At 42.1% G+C, this 20,886-nt stretch overlaps 1 protein-coding gene across 1 annotated transcript in view; it reads right to left on the bottom strand.

Annotated features, from left to right (window-relative positions):
• The window catches only part of AUTS2 (activator of transcription and developmental regulator AUTS2), a 1,117,204-nt gene that overhangs the window by 827,962 nt on the left and 268,356 nt on the right, over positions 1–20,886 (bottom strand). The window contains 1 exon segment of the mRNA XM_043561364.1: positions 12,273–12,485. Within this exon segment, the coding sequence (XP_043417299.1) occupies positions 12,273–12,485 (213 nt within the window).

The raw sequence follows: 20,886 nt of genomic DNA, 5'->3' as shown, positions 1-20,886 counted from the left end.
TATTTGCATGTACAAGAGTGCTCAGAAAACTCCACCTCACACCCACCCAGCTTCAGCTGTGTCTCTGCCGCTTGGCAGGCTGCTTTCAGATCATCTGCGAAAGGCGGAAGGCTGTAGTTTCCCAAGGCCAGGTCTTCCTGGCTGCCCCAGCCATGGTGCAGCTATCCTGACGGGCTACAACACTGGGAGGACAGACTGCTGATAGCGTCCATGGGAAAAGAGCAGACAGCATCCACCAGGAGGGCAGTGATATCTTGGAATAAGTTTTTGCCTGGTGTGTATGTGTTGATCAGTATCTCATTTTATATTCATATCCCCCAAGAGGGAAACCAAAGGTCACGTTAAATGGGTTTTTTTTTTTCCCCGTAAGCAATTAACATTGGAATACAACAAGAGAATGTGGTTGGCAACATCATCAATCAAAAAAATAGTAATCATGCCAAACTTCATTCAATTATTAAGCACTTTCTTAGGTGCCAGGCAATGTCCAACAAACAGACAGACATAAGGGTGGAGAAAATGGATACAATACTTTCTTTCAGGAGAGCCAGGATTCTAGCAGAAGAGGCACACACGAAAGAAGAATACAGGAAAAAAAAAGTGTAAATTATGCTAAGCGTTAGAAATAAAAAGGATGGGTGTAAAGGACAGAGGACTAAAGGCAAAACCTGGGGTGAATAGGGTCAGGAAGAGTCCCTCTGAGCAGATGACATTTCAGCTCAGTACCAAAGGGCGAGAAAGAGCTCATGATGCAAAGAGCAGGGGAAAGACCACTTCAGGTGGAGGGAAGAGCACGTGTAAGGTAACCACAGTGGCAAAGAACCTGACATGTCAGACGAAGGAAGGTCCGAGGGCAGGCGCCAGTGAGAGACAGAGGCTAACAGGTGCTGGAGTGAAGACAGGGAATTGCAAAACCAAGTGCTGTAGCTCACAGGAGACTGAATTTTAATTTGAATACGTGGAGAAGCCATCAAGAGGACTTACATCTGGGAATAATATGATCCAATGCTTATTTTTAAAGAATCACACCGGCTGGGATATAAAGAATACATTGAAAGGGTTCAAGAATGAAAATGGGAAACATGAATTTTTTCAAGGCAGGGACAGCTGAGGATTTCAAGAGTTTTACCTTTCTACATGTGACACAAGCCTGGACCTCTCGTGGGGTCACAGAGCAATATCCTCAGACAGTTTGGGTTTAGGTGGGGACAACGACATGTACACAGCCACTCTAAGAGTACAAAATGAAAAAAGGTCAAAAGCGAATGAATTATAAATAGAGTGACCACACAAGCCAGTTTTCCAGGAAGTCCTGATTCGTGCTTATTGTTCCTAGGTAATTATTAATAGTGTTCTCTTTCACACTCAGAAATGTCCTATATTAGGTGAGAAATTCTGGGGTCACCCTAGTTATAAACAAAGGATTGTGGGAGTTTTGAAAAAAATACATTTAATTCTGAAGGAAAAAAATCATAAAAGCTTCAAGCAATAAGCATCTCTGAGGCAGTTGCTGAAAGACAAATGTGACAGTTGGAAAAGGCTGTTCCAAACAAGGTGAACAGCATAAGCACAGCGTGGAGAAAGCACGGGGCTCATGCAAATAACAGCAACCGTAGCTGCAGTGTGGTGTTCATGGAGCGCAGGGGGGTAGGACAGAAACAAGAACAGCAAGCCGGGCACACTCAGTTAGGACCTAACATCTCCTCCTACAGTAATGGGCTGATGTTTCATTTAGTTGGCTCTGGATGTCCCCTGAAATACCTTTAATGAGAGAGTACAACGTCAATGAGTGAAACATCGCTGAACCATCTTATCGAACCACCCGGTAAGATGATAAGCATAAATGTTGACTGAAAAGGGCCACCACGGTCAAGAGAGCAGGGAACCGGGAGGTGGAAAGGGCGCTTGTAACTTTGAGAGCAAACCTAAGTGGTTTCCCATGCAATTCTGTCTGTCTGGGTCGGGAAGCAGGCTCCAGATGCTGTCTGGAAGATGAAAACCAAAGAGCTGAAGGTCTAGCCTGAAGGCAGGCTCAAAGGCAGGAAGGGAAAGAGAAAGATGAGCTGCGAGGTTGGAAGAGGAGGTGGAGAAGAGCAGGATCAGAATCCTGGGGAAAGGCTATTTCAAGTCCACATCCTTCCCTTAAAACAGTGCGGTCTGTCAGTGCGTCTCCTCACTCAACCTGCGGAACCCAGGGAGCAGGGGGCAGATACCCCCATGCGGTTGGCACACATGACTGAATGCACCCCTCCATGCCTCTGTCCGTCTTCCCCCCTGCTCTGTTCACGTGACAAATACAGATTTAGAGTTTTCATATGCAGACGTGAGAAGCAGGTGACGATAAATTTTGCAAGCGGGCTGCTTAACTCTTTATTATACCACCTTTCAATTAGAAAATAGACCTGTCTGCTTTAAAAAGCTTGACAGCGATCATCTCTATGTTGTACAGGGGAACTCTAGGACGAACTCTGCGTGTTTAACGGAAAGCGTACCAGGGCTGCTTCGTTTTCAAAAAGCACCATTCAACCTTCCAGCAATGCGTGCTGGCCTGTTACCCCGCTTTATATTACACCTGAGCGTCAGGGGCTCTTCTCATCACCTTCGTTACTTCTCAGGGAAGCCAAAGGACAGTACTTCTATTTAAAATCCGAAGTTGTTATTAGGGGTCTTACTCGTACAGGGTGGCAGTTTCGTTAGCAACTACTCAGTAGATCATTCGGCACTCAGCTCCAGGGGAACAGCCTGTCTGGCCTCAGAGCACAATCAGTGCATTAAAAACAAATACTACCTACTGTTGACACACCTCGGGCAGCTGTTAAATCCTAAGTGTAGGTTCTGCTACTTAAACAAAAATTCTTCGGGGGACCTTCATTCTGTTTGGTTTCAGGAAGGAAAATATTTCCCTTTGAATTTGTTGAGCCCAAACCAGAAATTCAAGTATAACATTTTATTACACTGAAGCTTTCTTGGTAATGGAGAAAACAGTTAATGGTCTTCAGCCCCCAATGCATAGCCAGAATTATCAGATCTCACTCACACTTGCCCCCCAACACCACCAGTTTTTTTAATATGGAGTACTCACACAACTTACAAACCAATGTAGTGCTGAAAACAGAGAAATATGCAGAATGAAAAATGTCCCGTTACCATATGTATAAAAAGCTGCATTATTTGAGGGAGCTGGTAGATTTACAGAGAAGGGAATATAACATAATTGTTCTACCAAAGGGATATTCCAGTACACTCCTACTAAAAAGCAGTCAATTTGAAAACATTAATTTTTTGTAATATAATGTCTACAGCATTTAGAAGAAATATTTCTTTTTGCCAGTTTGGGGAAAAAAAAACCTTAACTGGCAAATAAATACACAGAACATGAATAGATCCTAGTATTGATAAATTATTTTCACACAAGAAGTGGTTTAAAAATTTAAGATTTGTTACCAGTTTTGCAAACAACATAATACTGTTCCTTTTCCCTTTTCTAAAAATAAGCAATAGGACAAGTCAGTTCACTTGCAAGTCTGATTCTTGGCAGCACGTGCACTGGAGTCACCTGAGGAAGCTGGTGCCACATTCTGGCCCCCACCCAAGGGACTCTGGCTCCACACAGGGGTGATGCCTGGGAATGTGTCTGCTAACAAGACCCCTGGAGCTGTCCCGACATAGGTGGTCCAAAGACCACCCTTTGAGAAACATTATTCTGTATGTTCCCTATCCACACAGCTAATTGCCTCTCAATCTAATTACAGCCAATCTCAGCCACTCAGAACCATCACCAGCAATTAGGACCTGTCCCGGTTTGTATTACATGATTTCAAGACCTATGACACGAGCACTTCCTGAGCAAATGCAGGTGCAGCGGTCACAGAATGACCCGCCACATCTGCGTCCCTGGAGGCAGACACGAGGGCAAAGTGGCAGCTTCTGCAGAGCTGTGACCAATGACTGCAGGCTGTGTCTCAGCGGGCCACAAGGCAGGGCTCCTAAAAGACACCAGGTGGGCCCTGACAGACTTGCCCGTGTTTGTGAGTCATTCTGGTGTCCTCTCCATGTGTGTTTATGAGTACTAGGGTAAGGATGTGCACAGAGCCCTACGTGGGTAAAGACCCAGAGCTCTTGCAAGACTTTCTTATATCTGCTTGACATAGAAAATTTATCAATACTTGCATCAATAGGCAATGCTCTAGGATCATTTAGAATACCAAAACTAGGTTCTTTTAAACATCATTAGGACCCAGCAGTAACTCAAGTACATTAAAACAGCTGGGTTCCCATGGTAAGGCAGGTCTAGTGGGACTGAGGGTTAAGCACAGCAAAGGATGTGCCATCAGGTCCCCACAGCCCGAGCTTCAGGGACTGTCTAAAAGCAAATATCAGTCCTACTCAAACAGAGCACAGAATTTAGTGCAGTTCTGTCTCAGACAGTATTCACTGAAATGAAATGTTCAAGGGAAAGCTAAAAAGAATGGTAATATTGTATCTATCTTCATATTTAATTAAAAAGATAGCTAACAATACTTCCAAGAGGGAGGTCATTCCTTGTTCAGCACAAGATTCCTCTGTGCAAAACTATTTTCAGAATGGCCAATAAAATAATTTGGCATATCAACACTTACAAAAGCTACCATTTCAGAAATGCTACTGACGCTTTAGCTAACAACTCTGAAGATGAAGTATAAATGACAATCCCACAGCTGGAAGCAGTCATAAAAGAATCAAGAACATCATCCACTGGCAAAGTCCAATCAAATCAACCACCTTCCTCTTCCCTCATTGTGCCCAGAGGCCCCCAAATGCCCTCAACAGAATGGTATCATAGGAAAAGGTTTATAGGAAGGAAAGTTCTATGCGAGACCTTGTATATAATATCTCAAGGTTCAAGAGATCAGATAATCATTTTCTCCTGCACAGAGAAGAGCAGAGGAAAAAGGAAGGATGATGTCCTACAAAAAACTAACAGAGAGTACAAGATGTCAGCAGACTTAAAATAAGAACCTTACGCAATTATTCACATTTAACAAGAACCACACAAAGGTGAGCCATGGGCAGATGGCTTGGTTTCCAGCCCAGTGAGTGCACATTTGGCTCTCTGGGCAGGATGAGGCAGTCAGCTCTGCCTAGGAGCACACACCGAGTCTTCAAATGCACCTTTGGCTTTTCCTCCTTGGAAAAAGAATTACAAATTGGGCATCAAGACATCCGACAGTTCTCAGGCAACATTTACCACAGAGAGCTGCCTGTGCCTGCCTGAGAGCCCACCCACAATTTCATTTTCAATTAGCAGCTCCTCGAAAGGCAGTAATGAAAGCAGTTGCTAAAGAGCATTCAGATGTCACTGAAAGACTGCAAACCCAAACTGTAAATAGCACATTGTGAGTCGCCTGTCACCACCATCAACTCCCACGGGAATCTCGCAACATGTGGCTATCACAGCCATCTGCTCGGCTCCCCACCACCACCACTGCAAACCACACAGCCACCCACCCACTCCCACCTCCCACTCACTACCTGTCATGTGCAGGCTTGTGTGGAGACGGGAGGGCTGTGAGCGGAGATTAGAATGCAGAACGCACGGAGGCTTGTTTCGCATTTTGCAACTAAGATCTGGCCACGTGCGGATAACATCGTATCATCGGAAGAGGGAAAAACTTAAAATTAAATGAACACAAAATGCAGTCTTAAATAGAGAAAGGAAGTCCTATCAGCCCCCAGCAACTATCAGAAGTGTGGTGTAAAGGGAAAACACACTCCCTCGGTCTCCGATCACCCATACCATAGAAATTTATGGTGGACAGAGCTGAAAACCATTTCTCTGGCTTGATCCTTCTTACTCCTCTAACAATATGTAGGATTTAAAAAATTTTTTTTTTCTTAATGTTTGTTTATTTTTGAGAGAGATTGGGCATGAGTAGGGGAGGGGCAGAGAGAAAGGGAGAAGCAGAATCCGAAACAAGGTCCAGGCTCTGAGCTGTCAGCACAGAGCCCGGCACGAGGCCCAAACTCACCGACCGAGCCACCCAGATGCCCACGACATACAGAATTTAAATGGGCCTTAATAAAGTTCCGTGCATACACACATATAATATATTCTTACTCTGGGATTTAGAGAGTACCACTATTGTTTCTTTTTTTTTTTCAATGGAGCCATTTCTATAGGTCTCAGGATCACTCAAGCATTTTTTAAATTGCATGCAGATCCTTTTCCAGTTCAACCTGTCTTCTCTCTGTAGGTTTTGTTTTATGAGGTGGTAGTCAATGTGCTATGTCCTCTTTTAGTCAATTTTTACCAAATTTTTAATTAAATATTATCTATGTCACTTGGGTTAAGATTTATTCCTGGCCACATCACTCCAAACATCTGTCTCACTGAGGTCAAATAATGCTTATTATCACTCTTACCAACATCCAGGACTGGTGGAATATATCCCAGACAACAAGCTAAGGAGACAGGAGACACAAAACCAGAATTCTAGATCTTAAAAAAAAAACAAAAACAAAAACCTGTCGCTGTCTCCAAATGCCCAAATTAAAACAACAACAAAAACATTCATGTAACTTGCTACTGTGTTAGTCCCATGTTTTCCAAATACCTCCAATACAATACACACCTAATTCTGAACAGAGACAAGCCTGGATTGTGGGTTCCTCGAGATATTAAAATCTGACATCTTATCCGTATTTCGAGTTAATCAACATTCCAAGAGCAGTTATAAGCCAGTCTTTCTCCTCCCAACCTTTTATTAGCTGTTTTTATTCCTCTTTCTGTAGTTTAAGCAAAGGGGAAAAAAATAATGTGCAACTTAAATTCATCAGCAGGAAAAACAGAGGATTTTATTTACTATCTCAGTTTGTAACCTTCATGTGACAACACAATTTTTGAAAAAAGCAAACGAAATTCCAAGAACACACTGAACATGAAAGTCCCAAGTATGAAATAAAAACGGTTTAATTGCAGCTCAATGTCTTGACACTAGCTCAATGTACCTCCAGTCATTTAACCACTATAACGAATGTATTTATGAAAGAGGACCTCACGAGGTTCACAGGTCTTTTCATTACCAAAGTATAATCCCTAATTGCATTAGTGTTTCAAATGTTCTGATTTCCAGAAATCTGTAGGCTCTTGAGTCAAGCTGGATAAATACCTGTGTGATTTCAGGCTGGATTTCTACCCAAAACTAATTAGCCGTCTTCCGAAATAGGACTTGAACTGGATCTGTTTAATCAAAGTTGCACGTTATAAATCCTCCTTTGCAAGTTAATTTCTACTAGTAACAATGTCACAAAGCAGTCGTCACACAACCTGAGTCAGTCACACTGAAATAAAGGATCAGCTTCCGATAGCGAACGCTCTCATCGGGACCAAGCATGGGCAGAGACAGACTGCTCTAGCAGGATGGATGGAAGCACAGCTGATGGCTCGGTCACCTGGGCCCTTCTGTGCCGCCAACACAGCCACCTTATTCCACATAAGGCCAACATGCAAAGGCAATACAAAAAGCAGATGCAACCACAACAGCTCTAACTTTAAAGACTCGGCACCGGGATCAGTCCCTCTTCTTCCTAGACATCAGAATACATTTTTGGTATCTACAGTGTCAGCTATAAATTCTCCACATAGTCTGATTCCACCATACTAGATTCTCAAAGAGAGGACCCAACTTCCACTCCTTACAAGCACCCATATCAACTTGTATAAAGATTTTTAAACCACACAAGCCATTCTCATCAGCAAAGTTAGAGTCTACCTGCTAGGCTCCTGAAATATTCCCAAATCCCTTTACTTCCCTTTCAAATGGTATCCTCCTGTGGCGAGAAGCAATCTCAGTAGGTTGCCTCTTTGTCTCAGAAATCCCATCCTTAGCTGAATGCCTTTTTAGAAACTGAAATTCAGTTAGGAGGGAGACTCTGTGGTTTATTTTGATGATCCATTCTGGTATCTGTTTGTTGTAAGAGCTCATATGGCCTAAAAATTCCTCCTAGTTCATTTAAGCCGTTTTCCTCTGGTTCAGTCCCTACTAGAGAGAGAAAAGGCAGGCTAATGGACTAAATGGAAGTACAAGAACACCGATTCTGAGCCAAATCTGAGAGTTCTCCTAACTCCCATTGACTTTTCCTCATTGCTTCTCTATTTTTAAAACTCCTTTGCTCTCTGTGTTTTCAACTACAAAGTAGTAAAATTTTAAATCCTCTCCTGTGGTCTAGAAGTGAGATACACTGAAAGAAAACTCAACGCCCTGGGAAGAGTTACATTTTCCAAAAATGCTTCTGAGGAAGTCCTAAGTTGGCTAGAGGGTTTGGCCGTGGGTCACTTCATTGTGTCCCTTAGCAGTTTCACTGTGACTTAGTCTGGCAGGTAGAGAATCAGGCTCCTTACACAGACAACCTGGGCAGCCTCTGTTCTGGTTTCCCAGTCCCAAGTCTAAGTAAAGAGGGGGACAAAAACTCTACCACACATCTTTACTAGTACTTTTTTAAAAGTACTAGTTAAAAATTAAAAGCTAAAACTGTTTAAATATAATGTCTGAATGTTCCCATCATGAGCAAATAGTTCTGTGCAGGATATATATAAGGCTCGGGGGTCAGAAAGACGTGCATTCTTTTGTAAAAGTTAACTTATTCCTCTTTTCCTTTTTAAAACCCCCTTTGGAAATTAAAGAGAATGTTCAAACCTGCCATATAAAAAGGTGCAGCCATTTTAAAAGACAGCTGCCAGCGCAGCATCCTCTACGTGAGTATGTATTTATACTTAACAACATAATCCAACAAGTAAGTTCCACTGGGGTGGTTAAGTGCCAGTTAAAAAGCTTTCTTTTCCCAGTATGAGAAAATACCACAAGAATTGAGGTTTCATAATCAGGCAAGAGAAGGAAAAAGCAGCTTGATTTTAGAACTACGCATCTCTCTTATAAAAGTATATAATTGCACTCTCCTGGTAAAAAGATTAGTTGCCTTCAACGGATTCTCAGAAAAAAAAAAAAATCTTATTATTTCCTCTCTATGAAGGAGTAACATCTTCCCATAATTACAGGAAAGCTGTGCATTAAGGTGCCTGCTCAGGAAGTACCATTTCCTAATAAGATGCAAACCTAATCCACTCTCACCAAGTCAAAAATAAAGACGAAATTCTCACCTCCTACGGCCCTCTTTCCTCTGTAGTTCTTCCGATTATAACTCCCTCAGTAAGAGGCACTAAGCAACAATCCATTAATTTTGAAATTCTCCTCAAGAACATTCTCATCTCAAGGCCCCCTCCCAGTTAAGATGGTCAGATTCAGCTACTTTATCTGGTAGGAGGCAAAGGCAAGGGAAAAAGTAACTGTGATGTGTCCATGCATCTAGCACAACAGGAAAGCAACGTCCAGTACCGTTAGCACAAGCTTTTGAGCATGTGCTGTGGCCCTTAAGCACCTGTGTGTGTCATCTTTTACCAATGATCACACAACAGAGAGCACCTGTCTGGGCAACACACACGTAGCCATGCCTCTGCCTCCTACTTTTCTCTTTTAAATGTCTTCACACAATTATCAACTAGAGACTCCGAACTGAAATACACTCAGACCTCCTGCAGTCTTCCTTTATAGACCTTGAAAACATTATGTGTCTCTGTGTTGTTCATCAATTTAAAGAACCATGGAACTCAGAGAGAGGAGCTTGAGAAATCACCTAGGCCAAACCCCTCACCTTCCAGCAACACACAGTGATTTGTTCAAGGTTTCAAAATAGTACATGTGATTCTAGGAAGGCTACAATTGAAAAGTATTAGAGCTTTATTTCAGTTATCAACTTCTGCTTCCCTTCCTACTAGAAACACAACACTCGATTTGGGGAGTATATTTTGGCATCAACACTGAAGATAAGAAAAACACCACTTGTTTTGAAAACTCTTACATTGACCAGAAAGGTACGATTCATTCTTTCCTTCTCCATGATTCATAAGGAGTGAGTCAAAATAATTGCTTTTCAAATATTCTGCCTAAAAGAAGGATAGCTCTGACTTCAAGTGCCATTTTGTACCAGAAGGATGACCATTAGAACCAAAAGCTACCTGAATCTGAGACACACAAGTCCTGGCCTTCTTTGATGATCACACGAGGACAAGGGAGAAAGAAGAATTTTGAGCACAGAGAGTGGAAAAGTCAAATGAAGTCTGGGATTAGAGAGTCAAGGATGAGGAACCAGAGTTTACTGTAGACTCAGGATTAAATTGGTTTCTTGTCTGGAAGGTAGGAAGCCTTCCTCCAACCCTGTTGGGAGGGAGGACCTGGGGGAGTGGTAGTGGTCACACTGCAGCCTCTCTCCAGCGGGAAGAATGACCTTTCTCACATACCTTATACAGAGAAGCGTGGGTTGGGAGCCACATATACCACAGGAATATCACCTTTTATAGACCCTAGCCCTTCCTCCCTCACTCCACTCTTTCCACAAACAATTATTTTTAAAATAAAAAAAAGAAATCTTTATACAAATGTGGTTGCATTCAAGCTTTCCAGCTCTTTCTCTGCCCTCTGAACTTGGTAGTTTATCATGTTTCTTCTTATGCGTTCATACACCATTTCTATAATCAAAGTCACTCCCTATGACTTAACTACTCACATAGTTCCTAGAAATACTTGTAAGACCCCCTCCAACCTGTGACCTGGAGTTCTCTTTCTCTTCATGCACAATCCTTTTCTCAAACAAAGGAGGCAGAATATACAGGGAAAACAGAGCAATACAAAGAAATCTGGGTCTAAACCCTGGCTCATATCTCATTGTGAGAGGCCTGAGATAAGTCACTTTACCTCTTTGAGATCCAGTTTCCCCATCTGGAAAGTAAACATCTTATCACCCACTACCCGGGGTCATTGTGAGAATGACAGATCATACTCCCTTGTTAATGACTGTAACATGGTATGCATCAGATAAATGTTAATAGTCACTATTACAACACCATTCTGGCATTTCATTTCAGGACACATATGTGCCTTCAGAAAACATTCCCTGTGTATCAGATGTGGGGACGCTTCCCTGAGATCCTTCTGCGTCCACGCTGACTGACATCCATCACTTTAGATGTTTTCTGGGCAATATACCTCTCTCATTACCCATCAGGCTGAACTGTGACCCCAGCTCTAATTGCAGAGGCTACATCATATTGAGCCTTTTGCTCTTTCCAATCTTTTCACTAAAAATCACCACCAAAAATTCACTCTTGATGCTTTAGAAGAATGATTTCCAAACTGGCCTGGCCGTTATCAAATAGGAAATTTCTAAGACCACCAAGTTCTGTGCCTTGCCCCCTAGAGATTAGGTCCTAAGGAGGGGCCAGAAGTGTGTGTTTACTAACACTCATAATATGATTCTAATGATCTGTGAAGCTTTGGAACCACTGTTTTATAAGATCCCGGATTTCTCCCTCTGCAAAGAAACATCTGCAAACTGGAAATTACCTGTTTGGCTTCTAATTAGCAGCACCTGCTCTGTGAACCACATTCCCTTCCTCTGCTTCCTTCAAGTGATAGTCAATCCCACCCAGTGGGTCCCGCCAAAAACAAACAAAACACACCCAGGACACAGGTAACTCAGCTGGCACTAAAGCCTCTGGATTTGTGCAGAAAAAATTGCTATAAACAGCTTCGTTTCTCATTATTAATCTATCTCATGTGGGGATTTCCACAGGCAGAAAGGCTCCCCAAATGCCAAGAGCTATATTTTCTTGTGGATCACTGAAACCTAATTATTAACAGACCAGTAGGCCCTATCACCAGACTTTCATACAATCCACAAAGACAGTCCTGAATTATGGACTATGAGAACAGCTGAAGAACTGAAAGGCAAATTCGTTTCTTCGCCACTGCTCTCCCACATGCCACAATACTTGAGCTGCTCTGGAAAGCAGAAATCTGATGCAAGGCACTGCCTGCGTGTGGACAAACATTTTTAACACCTCAGAACCTTGAAATCCACAATGTATGTGATCACACCTGCCCGTTCCATTGGTCCCAATTATGAAGATCTCTGCCCTGCCAGCCAGTCTGCCCCACACACCAGTAGCACCAGCATCAAGCTTTGTTGCAGTGAACACATCTGACGACAAGGATACCAACGCTGAAGTTTCAAAAGTAATAAAAACTCTGAGCTTGGCTTGTTTACACAACTCTGAGGGGCAACCCTCCAGCAGCCCAACGAGGACGTCTTCTCCACCTGTCAGGAAGAACCACAGAGGGGCAGGTATCTGAAGCAGGGATCTTCTAGCCACAGAAAAGGACAAACCCACACTTCCTCACCTGTCTGAGTCCCTTCGGCATCTTCTTCCTCTTCCCAAGGTGCTGGCAGAGGTTGCGGTCATTCTCTCGGTCTGAGCTGTAATGATGTGGGTGGCTGAGTCTACTCTTCTTAGAATGAAAGGCCAGGCCGTTAGTAAGTGCTTCTCGTTTCTTCTTGGTCAGAGGGGTCTGGCGTTTCTCCACACGTTCCTGAGGCTTAAGTGCTACATCTTTCTATAGAAAAGAAGAGAAGGAAAGGGAAATGATGGTTACACAGGTGTCTAAGGTCACATCCAAAACACAGGCTAAATGGGGTTATAAGAAGGGAGAGAAGAAAGCAGGAAAGCAGGATATGAGAATACCTAAAACTGAGAAACATGGCTCTCAATTTTTCTGAATCCCTAATGCCACCACAAATAGATCCTTTCTATTCTGGTTGGGCAGAAAAGTCAACAAAGCACAAAGCATCTGTCCATTAAAAGTGATTTCACTGCTTAGTGGCTTTCAGTGTGATTCTCAGCTAGGTCCAGCACACAATGACATTCCCCAAGGAGGCTCAATACACTCACTTTCCAAGTAGGTACGTCAATTATGTTTCAGAAAAGAAGTACTAAGTGCATGCATGATAAAAAAAAAAAAAAAAAAAAAGACCGACTATACCAGGCCAGGTGGACATGAGCCAGCAAGAAAGAAACTATCAATTCATATGATTAAAATGTTTCCTTAATGCATTATATATTTTTACCACAAGTTCCTCTGAGCATCCTTAATTCCCAGTTCTCTGCAAAATGTAACAACAATATTATCACCAAGATCTACAGCAACTTTTCATTTATTGTTGTGTGTGGTTGGGCGGGGCGGGTAGAAAGGGTAGAGAAGGGTAATGGATGTCCTGGAATAGGAAGCAGCATCTGTAGAGCCTAGAGGCGGGCATTTGAGGCTATGAGATCTAGCGAGCTCTGGGCCTGCAGACAGCTCAGAATCTACTGAAATACTAAAAGACCTGGGTCCACAGCCTGACACTGCCATTATTCCTAGGACACTTGAAGTACTCCACTGGTAGGACATGAGTGAATGTCCTTTGAACCCTGAGAAATGTTGTACACATTAAGCACTGAAATTAAAAGAGATTTAGCACTCAGTCACTTGTAAATGAGTAGACATGATCCTATTTACACAACAATGCTCCTTCATGGAGCCTCACCTCCTATACAAATAAATTGTTTCCGTGGTCCTAAACAAAGGTACATTAAAACAAACAATAACTAAAAGGGAAGTTTCCCTTTACCTTCTCCTTAAAAATACCTCTCTCTCTCTCTTCCCCTTCCCTTCTCCCACCTCCCCTACCCCTTCCCCCTCTCTCTTCCTTTACAGTCTTCCGTCCCTGGGGAGTTCTCTATCCTACTGCTTCCCAATATCTAGCACTGCCCATTTGAGATACACGCTGTTCCTCAAGCTCTTTCCCCAGATCAGCCAGGGCTGATACTAATAAGTACGGAACCTGGGACCTTTACATCTGCCTCAAAGCCCTACTGTCCACACACACACCCATTTCCTAAAGGACTCTTACCAGGGCTGCCCATTCAGGAACACCTTTCCTATAATGCAAAGTGCTGTTCTCAAGCCATCACACATTCAACAAGTATTCTGTGTGCACCCAGTCCATACCAAGTACAAACTTAGCATTGTCCTAGAGGCACTGGGTAAACAATCCTGTGTGGAAAAAATCCCCACCTCATGGAGCTTAAAATTTAGGGACAAATACTAATCAAATCACACAAATATTTCACTGCAAACTGAACTATCTGCTCTAAAGGAAAGAAAAAAGGAGCTAAAATTGGGGAAAATGGTCTCATCCAGCAGAGTGGGTTGGTGCTGAGGAGATGACTACCATTTGACCTAGTTCTGAAAGTCTGAGCAGAGAGAACAGCTTATGCCAAGGCCCTGAGGCAGCTGGCAGCATGACCCCTTAAAAGAATCAGGGCACAGACTAAGTTACCATTCATCTCAGTAACCCCAATGCTTCACATAGAGAGTCAGGCAAATAACAGGTGGTATATATGTTCATGTTTGCTAGATAAATAAGTGAGACAACTGGTTAAACTATCCAAACCTATTAAGCCACAACAGTGAGTTAACAACACCCCAAGCTGGCACTACCACAGAGTGAAGCAAACTAGAAAAGTTCACTGAAACAGGAAACCAAGGAACCTAGCAGGCATCGCTGAAACAAGATCACAGCAAACAGCAAGAAACCCCAGAAGGGGTAAAAGGCCTTATCCCTGGAGCAAGAAGACATCAAAAATACCAATCTCATAAGGCAAATGAGTGGCTTCTGGTCTAACTTCTAGCTGCTGTCAGTGCAGATGATTTACCCTCTGCCATTGAAGAGGCAGCTCTCCGGGCCAACGAGGATGTGGTGGTCAGTGTTTAGGGGACAAGTTGGGATCGAAGTGATCACATGGGCATTGATTCCACAGTCTCAGAACCTTGTACACTATGCCTAACACATGGTAAGTGTTCAATAAATGTCTGCTGTATTTATTCCTTTCTCCAGCGTCCACTACCACAGTCAGCTATGTCAGACATCTGCTCAGCTCAAACTACGCTGCGTTTAACATCACATGCAACCAAAACAGTCAGTTATCATGAAAAGATACTCAGGAATGACGCAATGCTAGCAGAAGCAGCCAGGTGAGTTGCATCGTGGACTGCTTCTAAGCAATGTGCTCAGTTGTACTATTTCTGCTAAGAGTAATGTAGCAACTCCCCACGGGGTTAAAAAAAAAAAAACACTCCTCTCTTTGTCACACAACCCACCTACTGCCCACATTATATGCATGTAGAGTATCAGATTAATAAACAAATGATACTTAATAATGTATCAACTGCGCTTTTAAAAAAATTATGCCATTCTCTTTGGAGACCAAATCTCCTTTCATACGGAAGGTGCTCCAAAGTATATTGAAAATTATGTGCAATTCCATACAAATGTGAATTAATATTTATGAGAGTATGGTATAATTTTTTCCAAATCCATTTTATTTTCATGTAGCATATTAATCAAGGCATTCTCACCGCACCACAGAATAGCTACACAGAGCAAATGGACCCCATGCCGTGACATTAGCTTGTAAGAGACCTGCCGAAGTCTTAGCAGCAGCAAGTACAATCATCTTAGTTCCAATTAATATTGAGATTTTCAACTCTGGAGGGTGTTGGTGGGGGAAGAGGAGGAGAGAAAGGATCAAAGTGTGTGTAAAGGTGGTGGTTTAAGAGGTAAGAAATCAAGAGTCTTTAAAAGGTTTTTATTATATAAGCAGTTTGTATTTCCAAAGATGAGAAATTACCTTTATTCTCTCAAAGATATCATTTTATTTATAAATTGCTGCATAGACACTTTGGTATAATTCTTGAATACACCAGGCTGCTGTTTATTCTTTCCCTCTGTAAACATTTACTGGCTACTTACCATGTATAAAGTAAACTAATCATGTAATGTCTCACTGAATGTCTTGGAGGAAAAATGACAAAAAAAATGTCCACTATGAGCGACAAGAATCAAAGACAAAAATACTGATTATAAATTACTCACCTTACAACATTCTGAAGAGCTATGCACATGATTATATGCGTGTGTATGTGTGCATATATCCATTCACCAACAAACTATGAGCAACTAATTTAAGAATTTCCTGAAAGAAACCTGGGTGGTCTACAAAGCACCGCTACAATGTGGGAATGAAACTGTGTGTTTTATAGAATAAATCTTTACCCTCAACGAATGATGACTTTCAAAGGCCAGTCGGCTCACTTGTCTACCACGATGCAGGCTAGCAATTCCCAGAGAAAATTAGTGTGCGTCCAAATGACCTGCAGTGCTTTTGGAAAACAAGGTGACTATGCCCCATACTTGGCAGAGGAAGCATTTAGCAGACAAACACTGGGAGGGAGAGTAGGGAGGTCAGAAGAATAAGGAAGATGTCTGGAAGAAAATGTTTTAAGGCATTCATTTGACAATCAGGGAAGCAAGCAAGAAAGCCAGCCAGCCAACAACAGAAGGCTGGCTAGGAAGTAAAAAGATTTAGACGTATTTGCTGGCAATCGAGGGGGTAAGCACACAAGCCACGCATAACAGATGGGAATAGGTTTCATGAGTAGTTGAAATTATGTGATTTTTAGGTCACTGGCGATGGAGGGGAGGGTCACAGTGGCACACACGCGGAGAGGCTCAGGAGACCGACTATTTCCTTCAACACCCAGGCTTCCACAAAACAGGTGATCTTGCTCTTGACTTTCCCTGCTCTCAAATTATAATCTCTCACCAAAGGCTTCTTCTGCCACTCCTGAATTTCAAAATGAGATAGTTCAGTGTTGTGCAGACTAGGGGAGAGCGACAAACTGCAGATGAAGCACTGTCTCAGCGGCGGGGCTGCATTTGCTGATTACAGATGAAGCCAGAGACAATAGAAAATGAGGGCACAATTTGCCTGCCTTGCATGAAATGGGTTTTAGAAAGAGAGTCTCCATCTGATTTTTCCAACCAAACTAATCTGAGAGCAGCCTATCACTTACAAAGCATCTGTGGCATGTGTGTCTGCACAAGCCCATGTGTATGTAATGTGGGAAAGAGGGGTACAGCGGAAACAGCCTCTTCTGTAAGCTATCTGATCTCAGGGACTTGGAAAGAAATAACAAAGAAGCCAGGGCAAGGAAGTAAGAAAAAGCGCCTCGGCCTGTCACCATCAAAGAGCGTTCCCGGCTGTGTTCTGTCATTTTGGTTTGTCAAGTCCTTTGTTGGCTTTCTGTATTGCATTTGCACTTATTTTCGAATGGTTTTACGAACACTGATTCCATCTCTTCCCTTAAGTGCAAATGAAGTGAGAGTGTTTATAGCGATTGTAAGAAGTGAAAAACTAGAAAGAAACAAAACATACAGCTCTTTCAAAACTTAACTCTGTCCGGACATGGTGACACTAGCCCCTACTCTAGCCTTCTGAACACACCTTCAGGAACTGAACTTTATAGTAAGGAGACTGTGTGTGTAGGAATTTACAAACAAAATAACCAATACAGCATTCAAAAACAATTCCAAATTCATGGGGCACCTGGGTGGCTCAGTCGGCTAAGCGTCCAATCTTGGCTCAGGTCATGATTCCAGGTTCGTGGGTTCAGGCCCCACATTGGGATCTGTGCTGACAGAAACTGCTTCAGATTCTGTGTCTCCCTCTCTCTCTGCCCCTCCCCTGCTTGAACTCTGAGAGAGAGTATTCCTCTCTCTCTCAAAAATAAATAAACATTTAAAAACTTTTTTTTGAAATAATAATTCCTAATTAAAAAAAAAGAAACCGGGGCGCCTGGGTGGCGCAGTCGGTTAAGCATCCGACTTCAGCCAGGTCACGATCTCGCGGTCCGTGAGTTCGAGCCCCGCGTCAGGCTCTGGGCTGATGGCTCAGAGCCTGGAGCCTGTTTCCGATTCTGTGTCTCCCTCTCTCTCTGCCCCTCCCCCGTTCATGCTCTGTCTCTCTCTGTCCCAAAATAAATTAAAAAATAAAAAATAAAAAAAAAAAAGGTTTAAAAAAAAAAAAAAAAAGAAATACATAAGAAAGGGTCCCTGAACTTAGGCTGTTTAGTGGGGGTGCAGGAGACAAATCAACAAGCTATCACAGGAAAGCAGGTTAGGAGAGGAATAACTAAGGGACCCAACGCTTCTGCCTTTCACACTGCCTTACAGTAACTGTAATCCTGTACTGGCATGAAAACAGAAAAAACAGACCGATGGAACACAACAGAGTACGGGAATAGACCCACATATAACTGGACAACTGGTTTTCAGCAAAAACACAAAAACAGTTCTGTGGAGAAATGCTGATGGGACAAGTTGTGTGTGTGTGTGTGTGTGTGTGTGTGTGTGTGTGTACTTGTGTCTATATATGCAAAAAATTTATTTTGATTCAGGGCATCCTGGCTGGCTTGGTTGGTGGAACACGTGACTCTTAACCTCAGGATTCTGAGTTCAAGCCCCACACTGGGTGTGGAGCTTACTTAAAATAATAACGACGACGACAACAACAACAATAATAATTCTGATTCACATCTCAGTCTAATTAGAAAAATTAAGTAAAAATGTGTCATAAACCTAAATGTAAGATCTAGAACTATGCAACTTTTTTTTTTCTTTTAAATGTTTATTTATTTTAGAAAGAGAGAAAGACAGAGTGTGAATGGGGCAGGGGCAGAGAAACAGGGAGACACAGAATCCGAAGTGGGCACCAGACTCTGAGCTGTCAGCACAAAGCCCGACACGTGGCTGGAACTCATGGACTGTGAGATCGTGACCTGAGCTGAAGTTGGACACTCAACCGACTGAGCCACCCAGGTGCCACAAGAACTACACAACTTCTAAAAGAAAACAGAGGGGAAAACTTGTGTGACTTAGGTTAAGCAAAGATTTCTTAGACATGATGCCAAAAGCACAATCCATAAAAGAATAAAGTGATAAATTACACCTCATCAAAAATTAAAACTTCTGCTCTTCAAAAGACACTGTTAAGAAAATGAAGAGACAAATCACAGAATGGAAAACTATCTGCCAAGTATATGTATCTGAGAAAAGTTTTGTATCCAAAATATATTTTTGAATTTCTCAAAACTACATAAAAAGCGTGGCACCTGGGTGGCTCAGTCAGTTAAGTGTCCAACTCTTGATTTTGGTTCAGGACATGATCTCACGGTCTTGAGATCAAGCCCCATGTCGGGCTCTGCAGGGAGCCTACTTGGGATTCTCTCTCTCCCTCTCTCTCTCTGGCATTCCCCCACCCATTCTCTCTCTCTCTCTCTCTCTCTCTCTCTCTCTCTCTCTCTCTCTCACACACACACACACACACACACACACAAAACAAATAAGTAAACATTTTTTTAACCTACATTAAAAGAAAACCAACCCAGTTTTTTAAATGGGTTTTTGTTTAAAGATTTGAGCAGTTAACTAAAGAAGACATATGGGTGGCAAGTAAAAGATGTGAAAATATGCTTAACATCCAACAGTCATCAGAGAAATGCAAACTAAAACCACAATGAGATGCCACTAGCTACATATCAGAATGGCTAAAACAAAAAACAGTCATCACACCAAGTGCTGGCAAGGATGTAGAGGAACATTCAAACACTAACGGGAAGAGTGAAAAATGGTACTGCCACTTTGGAAAAAGTTTGGATGCTTCTTTAAAAGTTCAAAGTATACCTACCATATGATCTAACCATTCTATGCCTAGGTATTTTCCCAAAAACATCAAAGCACGTGTCCACAAAAAGATCTGCACGTAAGTGTTCCTATCAGCTTTTTACAGCCTAAAATTGGAAACAACTCAAATGTACATCAACAGGTGAATACACTGTGATATAACCATTCAGTGGAATATTACCCAGCAACAAAAAAGTAGCCTCCTGATACATGACAACTTGAATAAATCTCAAAATAATTATGCTCCGTAAAAGAAATGAGTCACAAAAGAATACATTTTGTTCGATTCCATTTATATAAAATTTTTTAAAATGTGGCTCCCTGGGAGGGAGGGGCAGGAAGAGGTTATAGAGGAACATGAGGAAACATTTGGATGGATAAACCTACTCATGGTCTTGATTACGGCGATACTTTCACGATTATACACAGTGTGTCTTATGTAATATCAATAGATACTTGTTGCTGTGCTTGTACAGATGCTTAATATTCACGTGAAAACTTATCAAATTTTATACTTTTAACCCATGCAGTTTACTGGTACGTGAATTATATCTCAATAAAGCTGTTGAAAAAGAAATGGCAACCCTTGCCATCACACAGCTGGCGTATCACCACCACCAATAACTGGATTGCATTCAACATCCATCCAAAGGTCATCTTTCAGATTCCCGAAACAAAGGGATGACCACACTGGAAGGTCTGGCCTTCGCCCATAATGTGGCCATGAAGTTTCCAGTGGAGAAGACTCAGCTGTGGACATTAATGCCTCGTGCCATCTTCACATCATTTTCAGTGACAAGGTGGAGTCCACATTGTGCCTTCTTTCTTCACTTCTATCTGTCAATTAACTCTCAGTCATTCACAGGCTAACCTTTGGTAAAGTCTTCCTAGCTTTCTTTCAAGTACTCTGGTTAGCTGTTTGGCCACAACCTGTCTCATGAACACTTCAATCAAAAAGCAAAGAAAGAAAACATAAATACATTTTTAATGTTCCTACACGTAAAAAAAATTTGAGGCAGCTTATCAAAATATATTTAATACATGATGGCACACAGGACATAAGGGAATCCAAATGGAGAGAGGAAAACGAGTTAAAAAAAAAAAAAAACGACCAAGTATAGAAAAATTCAGTATATAAAAACACCTATCAAAGGTACAGTGCCATGGTCAGAAGTGACAAGTAAAAAGGAAAAATAAAAATAAATAAAAATAAACAACCCAGCCTCTTGAGAAGCTTTCCTAAATTCAGTTACAGGATGAGATCACAACCACCAGCTTAAGTGAGATTTTTGCACACTCTGTGAATTGAAAACGTCCCAGCAGCCTCTCATTCCCATAGATAATTGAGAGTTGGCTGCTGTTAGACCTTAACACTCTCAAAGTGGTTGAGTC

The sequence above is a fragment of the Prionailurus bengalensis genome, chromosome E3 (assembly GCF_016509475.1).
Source record: "Prionailurus bengalensis isolate Pbe53 chromosome E3, Fcat_Pben_1.1_paternal_pri, whole genome shotgun sequence".
NCBI lineage: Eukaryota > Metazoa > Chordata > Mammalia > Carnivora > Felidae > Prionailurus > Prionailurus bengalensis.
The sequence above is the reverse complement of the archived record's forward strand: the minus strand, read 5'-3'. Positions and strand labels throughout refer to the sequence as shown.